The 19,847-nt window shown below is 34.8% G+C and overlaps 1 protein-coding gene across 5 annotated transcripts in view; it reads left to right on the top strand.

Moving 5' to 3' along the window:
* The window catches only part of LOC148950998 (thioredoxin reductase 1, cytoplasmic-like), a 106,811-nt gene that overhangs the window by 74,852 nt on the left and 12,112 nt on the right, over positions 1-19,847 (top strand). For all 5 annotated transcript variants that reach the window (XM_089090540.1, XM_089090541.1, XM_089090539.1 and 2 more), the window contains 5 exons: positions 5,360-5,502; positions 9,176-9,409; positions 13,741-13,902; positions 15,972-16,102; positions 19,061-19,190. In XM_089090540.1, coding sequence (XP_088946666.1) covers positions 5,360-5,502; positions 9,176-9,409; positions 13,741-13,902; positions 15,972-16,102; positions 19,061-19,190 — 800 coding nt within the window. The remainder of the gene's footprint in view (positions 1-5,359; positions 5,503-9,175; positions 9,410-13,740; positions 13,903-15,971; positions 16,103-19,060; positions 19,191-19,847) is intronic.

Here is a 19,847-nt window from a genome sequence, read left to right as displayed (position 1 = left end):
GTAATTTTGTCAAATTGACCTTTTGTTCGTGCTTCAAAGGCATCATTTTCTTTGTGCGATTTAGACAAAATAGTGAAAGAAAATCTTAAAATGAAAATTGTAGTCTCTGTCCAATACGACAAGTTTGCTTCTCTCTTTTTTTTCATTTTTCGGACCGGAACTATTAGTCGTAAAACAGTCATGGAATTCATTAATCTGAATGTTGTTTAAGCTCAAATTCAAGTTTTCGGATGTGAGTTTCTTTGTCTTTGTATGTGAGTTTCTTTCGTCTTGGTTTTCTGTTATAGGGTTTTTCCTCTCTTGATGTTATTTTCTTTTTTAAGTCTTGTTTTCTTAAAAAGGGCTTCTAAACTTGAAACTGAAATATTTGGACTTTTGTCGGTATTTCTATTTCTTTTTTTGTGGTCTTAATTAGAAGTTTAGCCCGTTTTTTACAATATTATTTAATTTTAATTATAAATGGGTTGGCAGTTTCGTCTAAGAAAACTATTTAAACCTCAAAATAAGCATTGACAGAGATTGTTAACAGAGATATTGATAAAAGACAGAGATTGTTGGTGTCGTTAAACCCTATTCTTAGACCTAAGAGTCCTTTAAAATTTGTTCAAATTGTCTCAATACATTTAAAGGCAAATGAAGATAATTCCAAGAGTAACGACGTATAATCGTTATTGCTGTGAGTATGATTCTAAAATGGAAGAAAACGACCCCTTTCCCTTTTGGCTCAAGTGCTGATGGCAATTTGAAATTCATCAACTAGCACTGCTTCTGATAGAAATCCTGTATTTTTAATTTCGAAATCAATTAAATATCTTGACTCTAAACTAATAAGTTCAAGATTGTACCTGTTATAATAATTATGAAATGTGTGGATTAATTGAGATTTCCACGTTTTTGAGAGTTTAAATTGTCCTGCAACTCCGTTAATTTAGACGTATTTGTTTCCAGGTTTTAGCCGCGTGTAGGGATAGGAAATGTCGAAGGTGTATTCTTGTACCTTAATATAATGCGGTGGAGGGGCTTTGGACCAATTAACCCCTTCTCCCATCCTCGCCTGTGTTTATGTACTCATGTAGAGAAAAGTTGAGACCTAAATATAGATTTGTATATTAAATCCTACCAGGTTGAGAGGCAAACTGTTCACACCTTACGCAGGAAAAGAGGATACTGTCATGGCAAACTTTTCTAAAAGTTGAGGCATTAGACTTCTTAACGTATGAAGTTCTTTAAATAACAATGAACGTTTTATATCCATGTCCTATGGTATCATTAGGAATTTTTTTGCCCTTAACCCCTTCCGTCACCGTGACCAGTTAGTTGGACAAAATTAAAAATGCTCTTCTTTTCCTAACTATTAGGAATTTCGTAAATATGATCGCACTAATATATTCTCCTGTTCGCTGGCTACAGCCTCAGGGGTGTAATCGCCTCAGTTTATCGCTAATTCTCACCCTGACAGCACGTGAACATCGACTTTATTGGAAACAATGGATTGGGAAAAACCAGGTAAAATAATTTTTTCTCTGCTTCAAAAAGACATAAAATGATCGAAAAAAAATTATTGTGTCAAAATATGGATCATTAGAAATAGACAGGTATTTTTTTATGGCCGAAATCACTTGAAGTATGTGCTTGAGGCTATGCTGAAGTTCTGTCCAATTATCTGGACTGCGCGACTAGGTTTAGAGAAATAAATGACGCATGGCTTGGTTTTATGGTAGTTTGGATGCCATCTACTATCTTGAAAAACGAATATTTTTATCGGAAAATTGAACAGATGTCATTGCTGCTTGTCATTTATTCCCCTTGTCCAGTTAAGTGGACAACGTTACACGTGCTCTTCCAGCGCACGGAAGAGCACGTTTGTTATGGCAAAAATGCCATAACAAACCCTCGGACGGCAAGTATTTTCCCCAAACGTCACTCCCCATCCAGATTACGGCCGCCTCGAGCTGTTTCTGAGCCCATCCCTGCTTTGTCCCCCCTTCGCTGCGTTCCTGCCAGATACGAAAGAACTTTTATCCCCTTCAGTACATATAAAATTAATAACATGTCAAAATTGTTTCTTTTTGGCCCGATTTTTTTTTTTATGTGGGGTGGGTACGGCCCAGTTTCTTGCGAAATTTTGCTCGCCCCCCCCCTTTCTTGGCCAGAGTTTTTTGTCTTTAACTCGTTTCTTGTTTTAGTGTAGTTTAATTTCTGACACTTTATTAGTATCACTTTTAATTTAAATTAATTTATTTTTTTTGCTAAGTTTAGTTTGACCAGTTTTTAATGCATTTATGTCTGGCTCTAAGTTTAGTTTGACAAATTTTTGCTTTTTTTTAATTTTTTAATTGACTTTTTAAAGTTTTAACTATTGACTTTTAAATGATTGTCATTATGGTTTTCTCTATTTCGTTGTTGTTCTTTGCATTTTCAGTGTAACCATTTATTTGTTGTTGACTCCAAACTCCGAATTCGGCCCTTTGTGGGCTTGTGATAGCGATTTTTTTGAAATAAATATCTCTCTCTCTCTCTCTCAGCGCCGCATCCAAACTCTCCTTTTTGTAGGTTCATCAAGACGAAATACCATGCGCATCCAGCCAGATAAACTACTTGATTTCTTCGATGCAATTGGCAGTGACTTGTCAGATATGGAAGTATCTGAAGATGACGATGAAGAATACTTATCAGAAACAAATGGAACAAAACTAACACCACTAAAGACACTCGATCCTTATGAAGTGTCTTCTGATTCAAGCGACCCCGATGATATGCCACTCATATCCCAGGCTGGGCCTAAGACCGTTACTCAACAGCGAGTGATATGGAAAAGAAAACGGTTTATCCCAATCATTCCAGCTTGGTCTGATACTGCAACAGCTGCCAACGAACAACTATCAACACCCTTTCAATACTTCTGTAAGTACATTGATAGCGATTTCTTCGATTTGGCTGCCATCGAAACAAATAGATACAGTATTCAGCAGAATGTAAATAATCCCATTGTAACCAATCCTACAGAAATGCGCAAGTTCGTTGGCATTCACTTGGTGATGGGCTGCATGAAATTTCCAAGGTACCGATGGTATTGGAGCCAGGCAACTAGGGTTTCCCTCATTGCAGATGCCATGGGTCTAAACCGTTTTATGAGGCTGAGAGCCTGCTTTCACTTGGTTGACAAAGAAACTGCCAAAGATCCGAACAACCGTCTCTGGAAAGTTCAGCCAGTTATAGATAGGGTGCTAGCACGATGCCAGCAGCTGCTTTCCCATGAAAATGTTTCTATAGATGAGCAAATGTGCCCATTTACAGGTCAGCTTGAGATTAAACAGTACATTAGAGGAAAGCCCTGTCCATGGGGGATCAAGCTGTATTTACTCTGCAATTCTGATGGCTTGGTCCTAAACTTTGACGTGTATCAGGGAAAGACGACAATCATTCCTGAAGAATACAAGGCATTGGGGGTTGGGGGTGGCATTGTCATGAAGCTTATGACAGGAAGAAAGATTCCAAAAGGGACCAAGCTCTACACCGACAATTTCTTTACGTCAATCCCCTTGCTCCAAGCTCTGAGACAGGAAGGATGGTATGGAACTGGTACTGTTCGCGCCAATCGAATGACTCGGTGCCCCGTCAAGCCAGAAAAAGAGATGAAAAAAGAAGGTCGAGGAGCAATGGAAGAAATTGTACTAGGTGCAGACGAGCTGGTTATAGTCCGATGGCTTGACAACAACATCGTTTCTATGGCCTCAAACTTGGTTGGGATCGGTGAAATAGGACATGCACGACGGTGGTCGAAAGCCGAAAGTAGATACATACAAGTTCCACAACCAGAAGTTATTAGAAGATATAATACCAGTATGGGTGGGGTGGATAAAGTCGACCACCTGATGAGTTTGTATCGTACCTTCATCCGATCTCGAAAGTGGCCACTGCGATTGATTTTTCACATGATTGATCTAGCAGTCACAAATTCATGGATGGAATACATCAGAGACTGCCAATCCTTATCTCTGGGTAGAAGAGACAAGCTGGATCTTGTTGCTTTCCGGAAGGAGGTCGCCTGTGCCCTAATCCAAGCACACACGTCAACACTTCGATCAGTTGGTCGACCAAGGGAATCAAACGTGGAAACAGAAGAGCAAACAACGGTAGGGAGGAAGCGGAAGATCAGCTGCAAGCCTGTGTCTGATGTGCGATATGATGGATATCATCACTGGCCTGTAAATACAGGGGACAAGCACGCCCAGAGATGCAAGATGGACGGCTGCAAGCTAAAAACCACAACTAGATGTCAAAAATGCAATGTCGAGCTCTGCTTTCGGGGCGAAAGAAATTGTTTCAAGGATTTTCATGTAAAGTAAAGTGGTCACGTTGTCCAATTAACTGGACATCTATTTTCGTCATCCTAATAAATGAATTTGAGCAAATCACTTCGGTAATGGCTTACTTATGCTCTAAATAGTAGGTTTAAATCAGGGAATAATTTTTTTCACCTAGGAAAATAATTCGTGACGGAAGGGGTTAATGGTTGCATCCCAATTTATTTACCAATGATAGAGCTGTGCTTTTCTTGTGTGTGTATTATGAAATACTGTGTTGTATGCCCTTGTTAGGTGTATAATGAGAAAAATTTTTGTATGCATGACATTGAAAGGATTAGAGTGCAGAATTTTTTTTCTCTCCTTAGAGAAAAAAAAAGTTCGTGTTTTTTTGTTGTTCCTTTTGCCAGGAGGGGGGAGTAGACTTACATTGCTACGTTGTAGATTAAATTTTCGAATATTATCTTATATGACCTTGTTTGGCTTATAATAAGTCTATAATTATTAATTCTTTTAAGTGAGTTTCTCTTTCGAATGGTTGACTTCTGTTGTTTTGTTCTCCTGTTGATAAAGAATAATGTCGAGCATATCCTTTGCAGTAACTGTTCAGAGGCTAAATTAATGAAGATTACTGCACAAAAAAGGAAAAATTTAAAACAGAAAGGTTCGGTTTAAATACACGAATCAATCGGTTTTTTTTTTTTTTTTTTTTTTTTTTTTTTTTTTTTTTTTTTTTTTTTTTTGTATGTGCATTTGGGTTTACTAAGTGTGGTTAAGTAGATTTGAATTAGATTAAAATTAATTTCTATTATTCTATAGGAAACTCTTTCTTTGTCATTTCTTAGTATTAATCCTTATTTTCAGTGAAAGGGTCTGTAAATTTCTTTTGATGCAAAAAATGTTGACTTGAGTTTATATCTGTGACGTGCATTTTAGACTTCTAGGATTCTAGAAGAAGTGTTCTTGTCTCTAAGATTATTCTCTTATTGTTCTCTCGTGTCTCTCTAGTCTCTCATTGTTTTTTTTTTTTTCTCAATGTTCATTTTATCTAGTGACGCACGATTGGAATAAGATGGTCGAAAAAATACAAGAATATATAAAATCGCTGAATTGGGGCTACAGAGTACAGCTCAGGGATAAGAAAGTGGATTACATCAATGCGTATGCTTCATTCTTGGACCCGCATACTCTCAAGGTAGCTTTCTCTTGCTTTTAATCACTCTTAGTATCTACTGCACAATTATGTTTGTACCATAATTTTGTTCAGTTCAGTCGATGATATTCCTTCGACGAAACATCTTAAATTAGGTATCCTTTTCTGTTTATTTGTTTGTCGATGATATTCCTTTTGAACTTGAAAATGTAAAAATCACAAAATGGTTTTGACGCTAATTTTCAAATGAATATACATATGGAAGCCAGTCAGCTTGATCTTTAGAATGCAGTTAAATTAGAAGCATCTCTGTAAACTTTAGTAATGCTGCTGCATAGTTTATAATAATGCTAATTCTCTCTATTAATACTCTGTAGTTTCAAATAATGCTATTTTGTGAAATCGTGAATGAAAAGACTGATGCATTTATCAGTAATTCTATTGACAATTTTTGGAAAAATTCTATGGCTTTCTGTATGATAAATTAATATGAATTTTTCTTTTGTTTTTTTACAGCATTTGTGTTTTTCTTTTAAATGTCTTTGTATGTTTTGCCTATTTTACATTATGTCGTTTGTTCTTTTCCTATTATCATAATTTTTTTTTACTATTATCGTAATTATTCTTTAATTATTCAATATTATTATTTTCCGATTATCATAATTTTTAGTTCAGAAGAGACCATGCATAGAACTGTTACCTGTATTTTTCCCAAATTCTGATATATAATGTTTTATAGGATTTATGAAGATGTTTTCTTGGATAAAAAAAAGAATATGGCTTAAGACCGTTCGATACCATAGATTATCATCATATCTCGTCTATTATAAACTTTTTTTGTTTGTGGGCAAACTATTCAGAATTGGTTTGACGTTCTTGCCATAACTTATGGAGCTTGGATAAGGCATGTTAATAAACGACAGAAAACTAAAAGCCAACTCCTACTTTCCTGGGAATCTTAGAAGAACTAATTATCTTCTCTCGTTTTGTGCTGCAGTTTGAGATATTCAGATTTAGCGAAACTTAGATCATTAGAAATCGTGAATTTTGTTTTTTCGATTGAACGGATCACATTTTTTTTAAGTTTATGAAAGGGCATTTCCTAAAATTATTATAGCATACCTGCTTGGAAAACATTAAAAATTCAGCTCAAAAGAAGTGTCATTGGATAATTTGACAACTTTAAAAGTTCCCCAACTGTCTTGATAGAAATCTTTTCGGACACAGGGTGCATATTATTTATGCTGTGTGTACATTGAATCAACAGCGTTTTGCTTATCAATTAGTTAGAGATTATAAGTTTGCTTTGTTTTAAACTAGCCTTTCGTTAGCTATTCGAGCTGTTGACACATTTAAGGTCCCCTAACAGTTATTACCAAAATTGCTTGGGAATTTCCCTGTGTTGCGGGGAAAATTTTCTAATGGATTCTTTATCGTTGAAGCTGTCAGCCGATGCTGGGACTCGCAAAATGACTTTAATGGTATCACAGGGCCTTAAAATCCTGCTCAAATTATTAGAATTGTCTGTTTTTTAAGACGCATTGTGAGTAAAAATGGATTCAAACTAAAATTAGGGAATACATTTCCCTGTTCTCTGTGGAATTTCGTAAGCCTTGATTATTGGATAATATTACTACTAGATACTTAATAATATTGGATCCAATCCGTTTTTAAGCCAATTATGTTTAATTGTGCTCAATTTTGTTCAGTTAAACTCAACGCTTTAGAATAATCTCAATACTTTTTAAGATCTCTTTATGTCATTAGGGTAGTGTTTCAAGAAAACCAGTTTAGTAGTGTGGAACTGTGGATTAAGTAGAGAGGATGATACTGATGGGATTTTTTTTTTTCGGTTATTTATGTTCCGCGTGAATACCACACCTAACCAAGGACCTATCCAGGATTTTGTCGGAGGGGGGGGGGGCAAAAACAGTATCCCCTGGATATGGCCTTGAATATAACCCTGTTCGTATTTTCTAAAACTGTAACACTGTTTTATGGAAGCTCATTTTGGTCATTTACTTTAATTATCCAGAATTGGTTTAGTAGATCGGTTAAACGAGTTAAACCTTGGGATATGGGCGTTGTCCTATTCGAAACAAGTTCTGTATACGGTATTCTTGTTTTTTGTGTCTGCGTGTTCTCAATGAATTTAGTATTTACAAAGCTTAAATATCTTACTAAATCACGATGGCGTGTATTGACCTAAATACGATCGGTCGTTCTAAGATTTTGAGTCAAATATCAGTAATAAACAAAAAGAGGTAGGACAAATTGCATACAAAAAGAAAGTTCAAAACCTGTTCGTGTGTTGGTTGCTAGTTTGATTTTTGGGGGGGGGGCTGATGGTTCTTAATGTACACTAATGGTCGTACAAGAATGCAATAAAAATGCTATTTAATTTAGTATTACTGTTTATTTCTAAATACCAAGGTGGGGTTAGCAATTTTTTTCCTAAAATAGGGGAGGGGGCTGAAAAAACACTCCTTGATAAGCATGCATTAAAACAACAAATGAACTACCTATGTTGGTTAGAATTCTAGTCATACAAACTCAATTTTTCGTGAAAATATTGGTACTGCTACCTCCTTCTAGGGTTATCAATTTGGGGTGGTGGGTGGGGGGCGTATACCCCCTAAGATTTTGAAAAACACCTTTTTGGGTTATTTTTAGTGAAAAATACCTTTTTGTATTTTCAGTGATTTGCTCGTAAATTATTTAGTTTTGTTTGCTTGCAGCAGTAAATCTTAGCGTAAGAAATAACTAAGACTGTTTCCTATCATAGTTTCAGGGACTGTAATCAATCTAGTTCTTTTGAAGAATAGCTGGCTAATTTTCATTTGGCAGATATAAAATTGCCGTCGTAATATTTATAAGTTTAAATTGTCAGTTCACAATTAAATCACCGAGTTTAATTGCCGTTCACTAACCAAATTCCACCTCAAAGGAAGACAAAGGGTGCTACCCCCACTTTGAAATTTCCATAGCTTATACTGTTTTATTAGGCGCTCCCTTGTCCCAATCACAAATTATATGTTCATTTTTTTCCTTTTAATCCGCCGTTTTTGTTGTCATCTTTTTACAGTGGCGGATCCCGGGGGGGGGGCCTAGCGTAGTCTAAAGTAGTGTAGTTTACTTAATTAACTCAAGTTTGCGTTAACTAAACTTGCTCCCAACGCAATTTTATCGGATCAGTATATTTTTTGCCCCCCCCCCCCCCCAAAAAAAAAATCATGGTACCGCCACTTTCTTTTCACCTGTCATCATGAATTATGTATTTGTTGCAGTTCATATTTTTATTTTACGAAACTCTACCAATTGTGACCTTTCAGTCCTTTACACGGCAGGAGTTTTCTCCGCTCTGAAAAAAAGCGATTTAAAAAGAATCCGGGGTAGTTATTTCAGATATTTTAAGTTTCTTCTTTTCGTTCCTCCTTGAACACGTAACCGGTTTCTAATTAATGAATATTATATACCTGACATAACATTAAAGTTGGGAAAGCTACACAGGAAGCTCTCAAGTACTGCTCTTGATCGACTTTCTCCTTATAATTATCTTGTTAAATTTTTTCTATAGCTAATATTTTTTCGTTTGTTGTATGTTCTGTATATTTAATTTATTTGTACTCCATATTCTAACACTTATTGTAGTGTTTTTGTGGGTAGTAAATAAATTATAATTATTATATTTTGTATTTACTATTTTTCCTTTCAGACTGTTGACAAGAGGAATAAAGAGAGGATAATAACAGCTAGACATGTTGTTATCGCCACAGGTGGTCGTCCTAGGTATCCTTCTATCCCTGGAGCAAAAGAATACTGCATTACCTCTGATGATATCTTTTCCTTGCCTCACTCCCCTGGTAAGACTTTATGCGTGGGTGCGTCCTACATTGCTCTTGAATGTGCTGGGTTCCTAAAAGGTTTAGGATTGGAGGTAGAAGTAATGGTAAGTGTTTTTCTTAAAGTCAAACATTTCAAAGTTGAATAATTTGCAATACCTTGTAATATTGTGTTATCTCTCATTATTTGTTCTGAGTTGCGTTCGAAGTCTACTTTTTTTGCTTTTATCTTTTTACTTGCCAAGAAGTGAACTAAGAAAGATCACCAGGCTTTTGCAAATAGAAGGGTTAGAAATAGTTTGGTAGAAAATTCGAAGTTGCTATAATGTCAGCCGTACAAGAAATAAGGAACATGCCATTAGGTTCAGGAAGGTGAGGCCTTAAACCCACCAAAACAATGAAGAAGGCCGAAATCATCTTGACTATAGATCAACCATTTTGTGAACATTCTACAGCTCTTGTTTCATTTTAGAAGAAGAAGAGTAAACTCCAGATTTAAAGTAGAGCCTCAAGTGAGCGATATTAATAAAGAGGTCCATTAATGAAATCCTAAACAAATCACGTTTTGCAAGAGTTTGCTTTTGCCATGGAGTGTTCCACCCAGGGGCATTACTAGCCAAAATGTTGGATCTCCATCATTGAAATCAAAACATGAGCTTCTGAGTTCGAATGTATTGCCAGAAATTCTCTATAGATATCTAAAAACAAAGTATTCTTAATAATGAACTAACAATACTAAAAGTGAACTAACACTGTGAAAAGTGAACTAACACTAAAAGTAAGCTAACACTAAAAGTGAGCTAACAAGTGAAAAACAATAACAATAGTGAACTAACAACTTTTTAGTGAGCTAACAATACGTTCGGCAAAAAAAAAGATTCAGTGTTAACTAAGAATTACAAAAACAAATACCGGCAAAATTTACTTATTAGTTAACTAGTAAAGTAAAGGAGCTCTGATTGTCTTTCTCTGTAGAAGAATATTATGGATCGGAACTTTTTACATTACTCCTGATAGACTTAAAATGTCTAGGAGTATAACTGTTTCTTTTCTATCTCTTCTTCCAGTAAATGTACAAGGTTGAAGAATTTTTATAGCAGTATTGCAATGTTGATTTCTCCTAAAAATTAATTTGTTCATTAGTGCTGATTGTTTATTTTGATAACTTATGCTTTGAGATTTGTATTTTATTTTCTAATATTAACAACAATGGCTTTTTATTGAATATTTTTATTGTTTTATCAGATAAATAACAGGTTTGTCATTTTAATTAAACAGAGTAAAAAACGGAGTTAAGGATAATCCCATTCACATCATAACTGTTTATTTAGCTTATATCAATCATAACATCCTTGGTATGGATTTATGTACTAAAGAAGTAGGAAACAAGTATGGCAGAAAGTAGGAAAGAATAACAATAAAGTAGTATAACAATCAAACACAATAACAAGGAAATAGCAGTAATAAAAAAAGCAATAAAAAAGCAGGAAGCTTATAGCGATCGTAGCGTCCTTGGTATATATATATGTGACGGGTGGCAAGAGCACGAAAAAATAACAATCAAAAAGTAGTATCACAATCAAACACAATAAAAAAGTAGTAAGCTTATAGCAATCGTAACATCCTTGGTATAGATATATGTGAGGGGTGGCAAGAGCACGAAAAAATAACAATCAAAAAGTAGTATCACAATCAAACACAATAAAAAAGTAGGAAGCTTATAGCAATCGTAACATCCTTGGTATAGATACATGTGAGGGGAGGCAAAAGCACGAAAAAATAACAATCAAAAACAAACGGGTAGCAACAGTTGTTACTTTTTAAGTCACATTAAATCGCAAGGTTAGATATAGTTTTTAACAATTGAAATGCTAACTATTTTCATAAATTGATGGGGAGTGGAGCCGAATTTTTTGTTTCCTCCTTTCCTCGAAGATTATTGCGTCAGAATATCAAGAAAATATTCTGCTCGTTACTTTCTAAAATATAGATTTTCCTTTTGAGAGCTATATTCCTTTGTGTTTGATTTTAAATTCAACTAAGACATGTTTAGTAAGATTGCAAAATACTTTAAGTTGCATTAAACTGTAAGGTTAGATATAGTTTTTAGCAATGGAAATGCTAGCTATTCTTAGAAATTGATCGGGAGGGAGCCCATTTTTCCCCCTTTCCCCCAAGGATTATTGCGCCGGCATATCAAGAAAATATTTTACTCATTATTTTCTAAAATAGATTTCTTTTTGAGAACGATGTTCCTTTGTGTTTGATTTTAGATTCAACTGACTTCTGTTTTATAATATTGCAAAATATGTGTTCTAATGACCATTTTAAAAAGCTAGCAAATCAGAATCTTTTATAAGATTCTAAAAATGTTTTATGTTCATCAATTTGTTAATTAAACGAAACAACATAATGATCAAGGCCTTAATGTTTGATACGTTATTTATTTTTAACCCAAAATCTTTTAAATGGGTAAGCCATATTAAATCTTAAGTTTAAGTATAGTTTTTTACTATAAAAAGGCTAGCTAGTTCTAGAAATTCGCCTCGTAGAGTAGGAAATGTACAGCAAAAATAAGGAGATTTGTTTTATTCTCGTCGTTATCCCTACTTTTTAGTTTACGAATCCAAATTAGAATCCGAGCTAAACTGTGTTGTTAAATGTTAAATCCGACTTTTTGTGAAATGTCGCTTCGGCCAATTTAGAGAGTAGAGTAGAAGAGTAGAATATTTTTATTTATAACAGATACATAAATAAATGTCACAAAACAGCGCACATGCCAGCCTGGTGGCATACTTTAATAGAGAAGATGGAACCTCTAGTATTTGGAATAATGTATTGTAAAATCGATACAAAGGGGGAGGATAAGATCCCTGTTAGGGCAGGAATTTTTTTAATGTAAAATAAAAATCAGTTTTACATGTTACTATGAAGTGGTTGGGGACACTATAATGTGTCCCCAGGAGACTCAAATGAAAAACACAATAATGGGTATACTTTTCAAAAATGGCAGTAAATACGAATAGAAAGAGAATTCAAATATCAACTATCTCTCCTCATATTGAAACAACTATCTTTAAAAGAATGGTCGAATGAAAAATAAACATTCCACCGGGAAAATTTTTAAAACAGAAATACAGTTCCAAATGCTCCATCCCTGCGTCCATGCAGAGTAATTTAAAGGCCTAGATTTTTTTCGATTACTACTACTACTAACAACTCACTGCAGCACCATACCGCCTGAGGCCAATACAACTACGCACGCTCCTCGTACACCCCAAACTATTCAAAACCTCCCTGTTTTACACCCTCCCAGGAAGTTCCCATTTCATTTAAATCTTTGCTTACGATATCCTCTCACCTTATTCGGGACGATCTGCTTTCATTTGATTAGTTGTAGTTATTTTCATTATTGAAATTAAAAGCGATACATTTATCATTGTTTGGTCAAAATATCGGTGCTAAAAACTTGACCACCTTATAATCTTAATTGCGCTGGCCTTAATGCTGTGGCTGGTTTGTAGTTGCACTAAAGATGTATTGGTATGTGTAATGACATTATGTAATAGGCCTACATATTTAAAAACTACCAAGGACAGTGAAAATGAAATAGAACATATCGAATTGGTTAATTACAAAATTATATACGAATATACCTTAAAAATTAGGAAAATATTAAATTTAGTTTTAATGAAAAAGAGCTGCTCAGTTTTGGTAATAATGGGCTCCGAATCAGAATATCAATAAACAAACTCAGCTCAAAATCAGTGTTTCTTTTGAAAGTGTAGTCGTCTTCGGGACTCAACACATTGTTATTGTTTGAATTTTTACACATGAAAAAGATTGTCAAATGTAAATAGTTAATTTTGCTTATTTATTTTCACGATTCAATGTGGCAACGCCGACAAAAATATGACATTGTCCTAAAAATTCATAATTTTGAAACATCTAAAACAAAAATCTTAGAAAATTGCGTTTTTCATGTATGAATTGATTCAAAATGGGTCAAGTGGGTTCAAAAAATGTTTCGATTTTGGTATCTTTGGAAATTCATTGCGTTGTTTCAAAACTAGATTTCACTTAAAAGTTATCTTGTAACTTCTGGATTTATTACATTTTTCATGTGAGCGAAATTTTATATATATTTAAGTATAAATTTATTGTTATACAGCTAGATGTTAATAGGACCGTTCTTTTTTAGTTCCTTAATATGTGTAAAATAAATCAGAATGAATTTTATTTGATATGACAGCTTTTATTACTTGTTACGAATATATAATGAATTTGTTCAAAATCACTTGTCTATGAATGCGAGTTCATCTAATTTCGTCTATGAATGTGAGTTAACCCAAGTTCTGTTAAAGCGCGACAAAAAGTTGCCTGTTAAAGAAATTCTATATAAATTATTTCAGCTTTAATTGAAGGATCTTTATTGTAGGTTCGTTCTATTTTATTGCGAGGTTTTGATCAGCAGATGGCTGAGCTGATTGGAAAGAATATGGAGGAAGAAGGGGTTAAATTTTCCAGAGGGTTTATACCAGTTAAAGTAGAAAAGGTCGAAGACGGAAACCCAAGTGAAGGAAAACCACCTACCCTGAAGGTATAAATAGCTATCCTTTTAGAAATATTTTTCGTATTGTATTATTTTTGCTTCCTATTGGATCAAACCTTTATAAGTAGAGTTCTCTGATATGCTGAATATGATTATGTGATTTTGATTAATTTTATTTGACCCTTTTGGGTGTTCTTTTTTCGAAAATTTGGCAAATTTTCCTCAGGCTCGTAACTTTAATGGGTAACATTAAGCTTAATGATTTTATATATTTGAAATCAGCATACCAACTCAATAATATTTATGTTTTTATTACTATTAAAATTCTGTTTTTTAAAACTTCGGTTATTATTGGGCCGAGTCTCTCCTTACTTACAGTTCGTTACCACTAACTGTTTGATTACAGTGGGTTGCCGAATACAAAGGAAAAAGTTGAGAAGCAACTAGTATCTTCAAAGGAAACATAATTATCTTCTTCCATAAGAATAAAGAATTAATAATTTATTATTTCCTAAGAAAAAAATTAAACAATTTCGTCCACAAGGGCCCCAATTTACCCAAATATAAGGGTGGGGGGCAAAATGTAGGGGGACAGTTTCGTTGTTTTTTTCAATGGAATACCAAACAAGAAAGGTATTTTTTCAAAACCTGGGGAGGACAAAACATTTATGGCGGGGGGGGGGGGACCCTAGCTGACGTCACCTTTTCATTCAGTTTTGAGGAATTTCAAGACAAAAGAAAATCAATAATGGATACTCATTGGAAGGGTGTAATAATCGACATCTTGAACAATAAAGTGTTTTATTTTGAAAAATAAAGCAATAGCACTGTTTTACATAGTTTTTTTTTCATTATTCAGCATATTCGCGAAATTTCTTTATATTGTCGACTTATTTCTAGCCTTGATGTATTTTTTCTATGTAATTTTGAAAAATTGCCTTTCCCCATGCACTATTTGTATCATTACCTATAAAAGACTTACAAAATAATTTTCTCTTGAAAAGTTCAAATGTATATATAAAAGAAATGACAACAATATCACGAAAGTAGTCGGGGTAAGGGTTCATTTTTTTTTTTTTACTACACAAAAAGTTCAAACAGTAGTATTTTTCAAAATTTAGGACCGTGGCTTTTTCGCTGTTTTTCTTTTTTCTCAAATTGAAGATGAAAAAAAAAAAAAAAATCAAAAATAGGGGGTGTAGTTGCGAACCGCCTCCTGCCTCTGCCATTTCGCTGTTTTCCTTTTTTCTCAAATTGAAGATAAAAAAAAAAATTCAAAAATAGGGGATGTAGTTGCGAACCGCCTCCTGCCTCTGCCATTTAGCATGATTATTGGGAGGTGTGGGGCCTTTTCGGAATTTTTTTTCTGAAATTTCTCTCGGTAAGAAATACTTTGGAGAAACAAAAAATGTTTCATCCTTAAAAATTTACATTTTTGCTCTTAGGGAGCGGGAGGGGGGGGGGGTAGTACATCAACGATATTGGTTTCTTGTTTTCTTCCACTTAAATTATTCACAAATGATTTTCTAGCAAAACGAAGGTAATGCTCCCATCGGGGTCTGTCGTATGCCCTCAAACTATCTAAACCAATTAATTGATCTCCCTGAGCGTAGAAATTAGCAATCACTATCCCTGATTTTAGATAGCTTGTATATTTGCACGCTCACTCCCTTGATAAATTGGGTTTTGTCGACCTAGCTTCAAACATAAAAAATTCTTTAAATTCCATGATTGGATCACGTGCCTATCCCTTGTGAAGCCCAGATCCTAGAAAGAGTCCCCCCCCTCCAACCCCTCGCTCCCAATACCGTGTTTTCGTCCAAGTTCTTACCTCTATTCTATAGTTCGTTGTCTTAATCTTTCCTCCTGTTCCTTTAGTATTATTCTGTTCTATGGTAACTCGGTATTCTCTAATAACCCTATTCTATAGTAATTTTGGTAACTCTATTCTATGATAACTCTATTCTATGGTAACTCTATTTTCTATAGTAACTATAGCATCTATATTCTATTGTAATTCTATTCTATAAGAACTCTATTCTATAGTTTTTCGTCTTTGTGTCTCCTCCTGATTTAATTTGTTTCAGTCTTGTTTTAAAGTTGCAGTTTTATTTAAGGTCACGTCCAAGCATTCAGAGTCAGGTGAAATTCGAGAAGATTTATACAATACGGTTTTGTTTGCAATTGGCAGAAACGCATGTACAGACGAAATTGCAGCTGATAAAGCTGGAATTGTTCTGAATCCACTGTAAGTACAATAAATAAGTGCAATTTATTCTGCCAAAGGGTACTAAACTAGCCCTATCCCTTTCTGATTTTGTTGTCAACATGGGGGAGAAAGAGACAAGGAGGGGAGTTTGTATTAAGGACTCTGTTTCATTATCACAAGTGTTGCTTATCCCACTAGCTTTATGTCGTAATATTCTATGGAAAACCATGGATGCTTACACAATCACGTGGGGGTGAAATAATATTCCTAAACAAGGAAGTAAGATTTGCCTTGTATGCTCTGATAATTAACTATATGGTAGAACAGCTACCAATCAATAACAATGTGATCTTTGTTGCCTTTCTTGTCCTGCGTTTCCCACAATCACCAAGGATAAGTTATAACAGTAATTTTCTATTTCGTTTCATGGTACTAGTCCTGTGATGTTATTATTGTACTTTAGGGTACTGCTAGTATCTTAAGACAATACAAAGCCACCACAAGCGAACACAACTCAGCAAGATGTTCTTCCAGCCGCCTATTTTCGAAACTTTACTCTTTGCTCCCTCTCATTGAATTCTTACCTTCTTTTAATCTGTTCCTGTTCCTCTAAATGTGTTCTTTCCCACCTGTTTTGTGGACGTCCTGCTGTTTGTGTAGCCCAGGTGGCTTGACTATGCCTATCCTTTAGCCTAGTTCTGACAGGACAATTGATTTTGTTGAATTAAAATGACAAAGCGATGTCATCATGTGGGCTATGCCTGGTGTGAAAACAAAATACTCTTAAAGCCCTCCTAAAGAAATTCTTTGTGTAAAAGGAATATTTCATTTTAAAGATATTTTAGATACATATCTAGTAAGGGTATTACTGATCTACTATTACCAGTGGATGTTTTAGACACTGTATGTCCAGCGTAGATATAAGGTATTTTCCACTGACAAACTAGATTCTTGAAACAAGATTGAGAATTGTCAGTAGAAAAGAAAAAGTTTGTAAAGCAGGATTGCCGAATTGGAACATGTGGAGCAAAAAATTTTATGAACCCGACCCATGACTGGGCAAAATTAATTCTCAATCTAGATTGTCAACTCTTGATATCAATTATCATGAATGAATTCTCTATCAGCCCCTGCCAAGCTCGAGCCACACCACGGGCTCATCGTTCTTTTCGTTCATTTGTAGTTTTTTTTTTTGGTGTTGTTATTTGTGGTTTTTTTTTTTTTTTTGTGTTGTTTCCTTCCTTTTTCTTTGTATTCCGCTTTTTTCCTGTATTTATTAGCGGGTTATAAATAACCTATTATAATTATTATCTGCGGAATGGCAAATCTACAATCGATAGTGCGATTTTCCATTTGGTTTTTCAGTGGGAAAAACCTGTAAGTTTTATAAGGTACAATCTGAAAATAGAAAAGAATAGAATAGAAAAAAAGAAAAGAAATAGGAACATTTAATTGATCCTTCTCAATCAGGTGATTGTGAAATCCAAGTAATATTTGGATTAAAAAAAAAATTTAGATTGTCTCCCTGATAATTATCCCCTTTTTTATTATTTTATTTTCTGCTAAATTGTAGTTTATTCATTACTGCTATATTTTATAACGAGAAAACTAGGATAGGTAAATACACGGCCGTATCCAAGATTTTTTTCAGGGGGGGGGGGTGTACAATTTTTTTCCTCATAAAATTTGTGTATATTCAGTTTTTTACGTATTTTACGAGTCGGACAAACATTTTGAAGGAGGGGATTCAAACCCCATAGCCCCCCTGGATACGGCCTTGAGTGCATACATAGGGATCTGTTCTGGATTGGAAGGGTTATGATTCAAATGCAACGAAAAAAGGTGAATTTCATAAAAAAGAAGTAAGGAGCTATAAGAAAAATATATGAAGTCTGGGCTCCTAATACAAAGTGCAAGCTGTCCAAGAAAAATTTTAGTCTGGGTAGAACTCATCTTTTAATCGATAAAACATAAAGCTCAGCTATTTTCTCATAATGGATCGAATCAGTGTGAGCAACCTGCTCTATCTTTGTCTCTTCTGTTGCTGCTGGGTTGTATTGATTCAGTTAGGACGAAGTTCAAGTCTGACGGAAACCACACCCCTTTTGACCCCTTTAAGCTACCTTAATTGGCGCTCAGCAAAATGAAGGTTTTTAATCGACATGTTTCCTCCTTTGCTTGCCCTTGTTTCTTTTTATGACCTTCTTGTTCTTTAGTAAAATTAATTTGAAAAACTTTTTCACAAAATAAGGTTTTCGAATAAAAGTAAAGAGCTACATCAAATCAAAAATGAGCAGAAATAAAGGCAAATAATTTTCCTAGCGTAAAGCTACCAAAAATCACTATCAATAATTTATAAAACCCAAAACGAACAGAAACAAAGATGAATAGAGCTGACACCCCCAAGCTATCTAAAGACCAGAACATAATTTGCACTTTACTGAAGACAATCCTTATTTCAACTAGTGTTTTTCTATTTTTCATAATATCGATAAAAAAATCACTGTCATAACCAAGGCTACTGAAAAAAAAATGAATTTGGATTGACAGTTTAATATACATATCATGATATTCATTTCTTTAAGTGTTAATGATTTTTGATTTAATAAAGTTTAAAAAGTTCAAACATTTAAAATGAAATTTATTTTCAGTAAAGCGCAAATTATGTTCTGGTCTTCACAATGGATGGGTGGCCTCAGCCCTACTCATCTTTGTTTCTGTTCGATTTTGGTCTGATTTGTTTATTAATGGTGGGGTGTGTATCTGCAAGCTCAGTCATTGCGATTCTAGAGGCCTTACTGCTAAAAGTTAGCATCTGAATTTCAGATGGTATGGGGGGGGGGGGGGGGGAACCACGCCCGGTCCTGTTTCCCTGTTGTAGTATCCTACTGACAGGCTTATCCTACGATACTCGATAAATAGTAGCAAAGCTTCAGGAACTAATTAAGTAGGTTGGTTAATATGGTCTTTTTGAGTCACATTACTCTTTTATTCTAGAAATGGGAAAGTCATTGCTGATGAAGCTGAGCGAACGAATGTGAAGAATATTTTCGCCATCGGAGACGTCCTAGATGGAAAACTAGAACTTACACCAGTTGCGATTCAAGCGGGGATCCAACTTTCAAGGGTAAACTCTCTCTCTCTCTCCCTCTCTCTCTCTCTGTTTCTCTCTCTCTCTCTCTCTCTCTCTCTCTCTCTCTCTCTCTCTCTCTCTCTCTCTCTCTCTCTCTCTCTCTCTCTCTCTCTCTCTCTCTCTCTCTGTCTCTCTCTCTCACACACACACACACACACTCTGTCTTTCTCTATCTCTTTTTCTCTCTCCTTTTCTCTCTCTTTTTTCTCTGTCTTTCTCTTTCTGTTTTTCTCTCTCTTTTCTATCTCTTTGTTTCTATCTCTTCCTCTCTCTCTCTCTCTCTCTCTCTCTTAGTTTCTCTCTCTCAGTCTCTCTTTCTCTCCTTCTGTCTTCCCTCCTCGCTCTCTCTCTCTCTTTCTTTCTGTCTTCCCTCCTCGCTCTCTCTTTCTTTCTTTCTCCGCGTATCCTCTCTGTCTCTGTTTACTAGCATTACTAGCCTTTTAAATAAGGATTTTGTTAGGGATGTCTGCTGAGTCTTGTGCTTAGCAATTTTTTTTTTTTTTTGAAAGACATACATGTTTAAAATAAAAATATAGGTGAAGTATGTTTTGACGGTTTTTGAGATTCTTACCAATATGCAATGTTACCTCCACTGCTCCTAAAAGAGCAAATGTTCCTCCCTAATAAGAGAATTTAATTTTTGGAAAAGTT

Source organism: Artemia sp. Qi Xiang Cuo, chromosome 6, assembly GCF_049724085.1.
Source record: "Artemia sp. Qi Xiang Cuo chromosome 6, ASM4972408v1, whole genome shotgun sequence".
Classification (NCBI taxonomy): domain Eukaryota; kingdom Metazoa; phylum Arthropoda; class Branchiopoda; order Anostraca; family Artemiidae; genus Artemia; species Artemia sp. Qi Xiang Cuo.
Note: the sequence above shows the minus strand (reverse complement) of the source record. Positions and strands in the feature narration are given on the sequence as shown.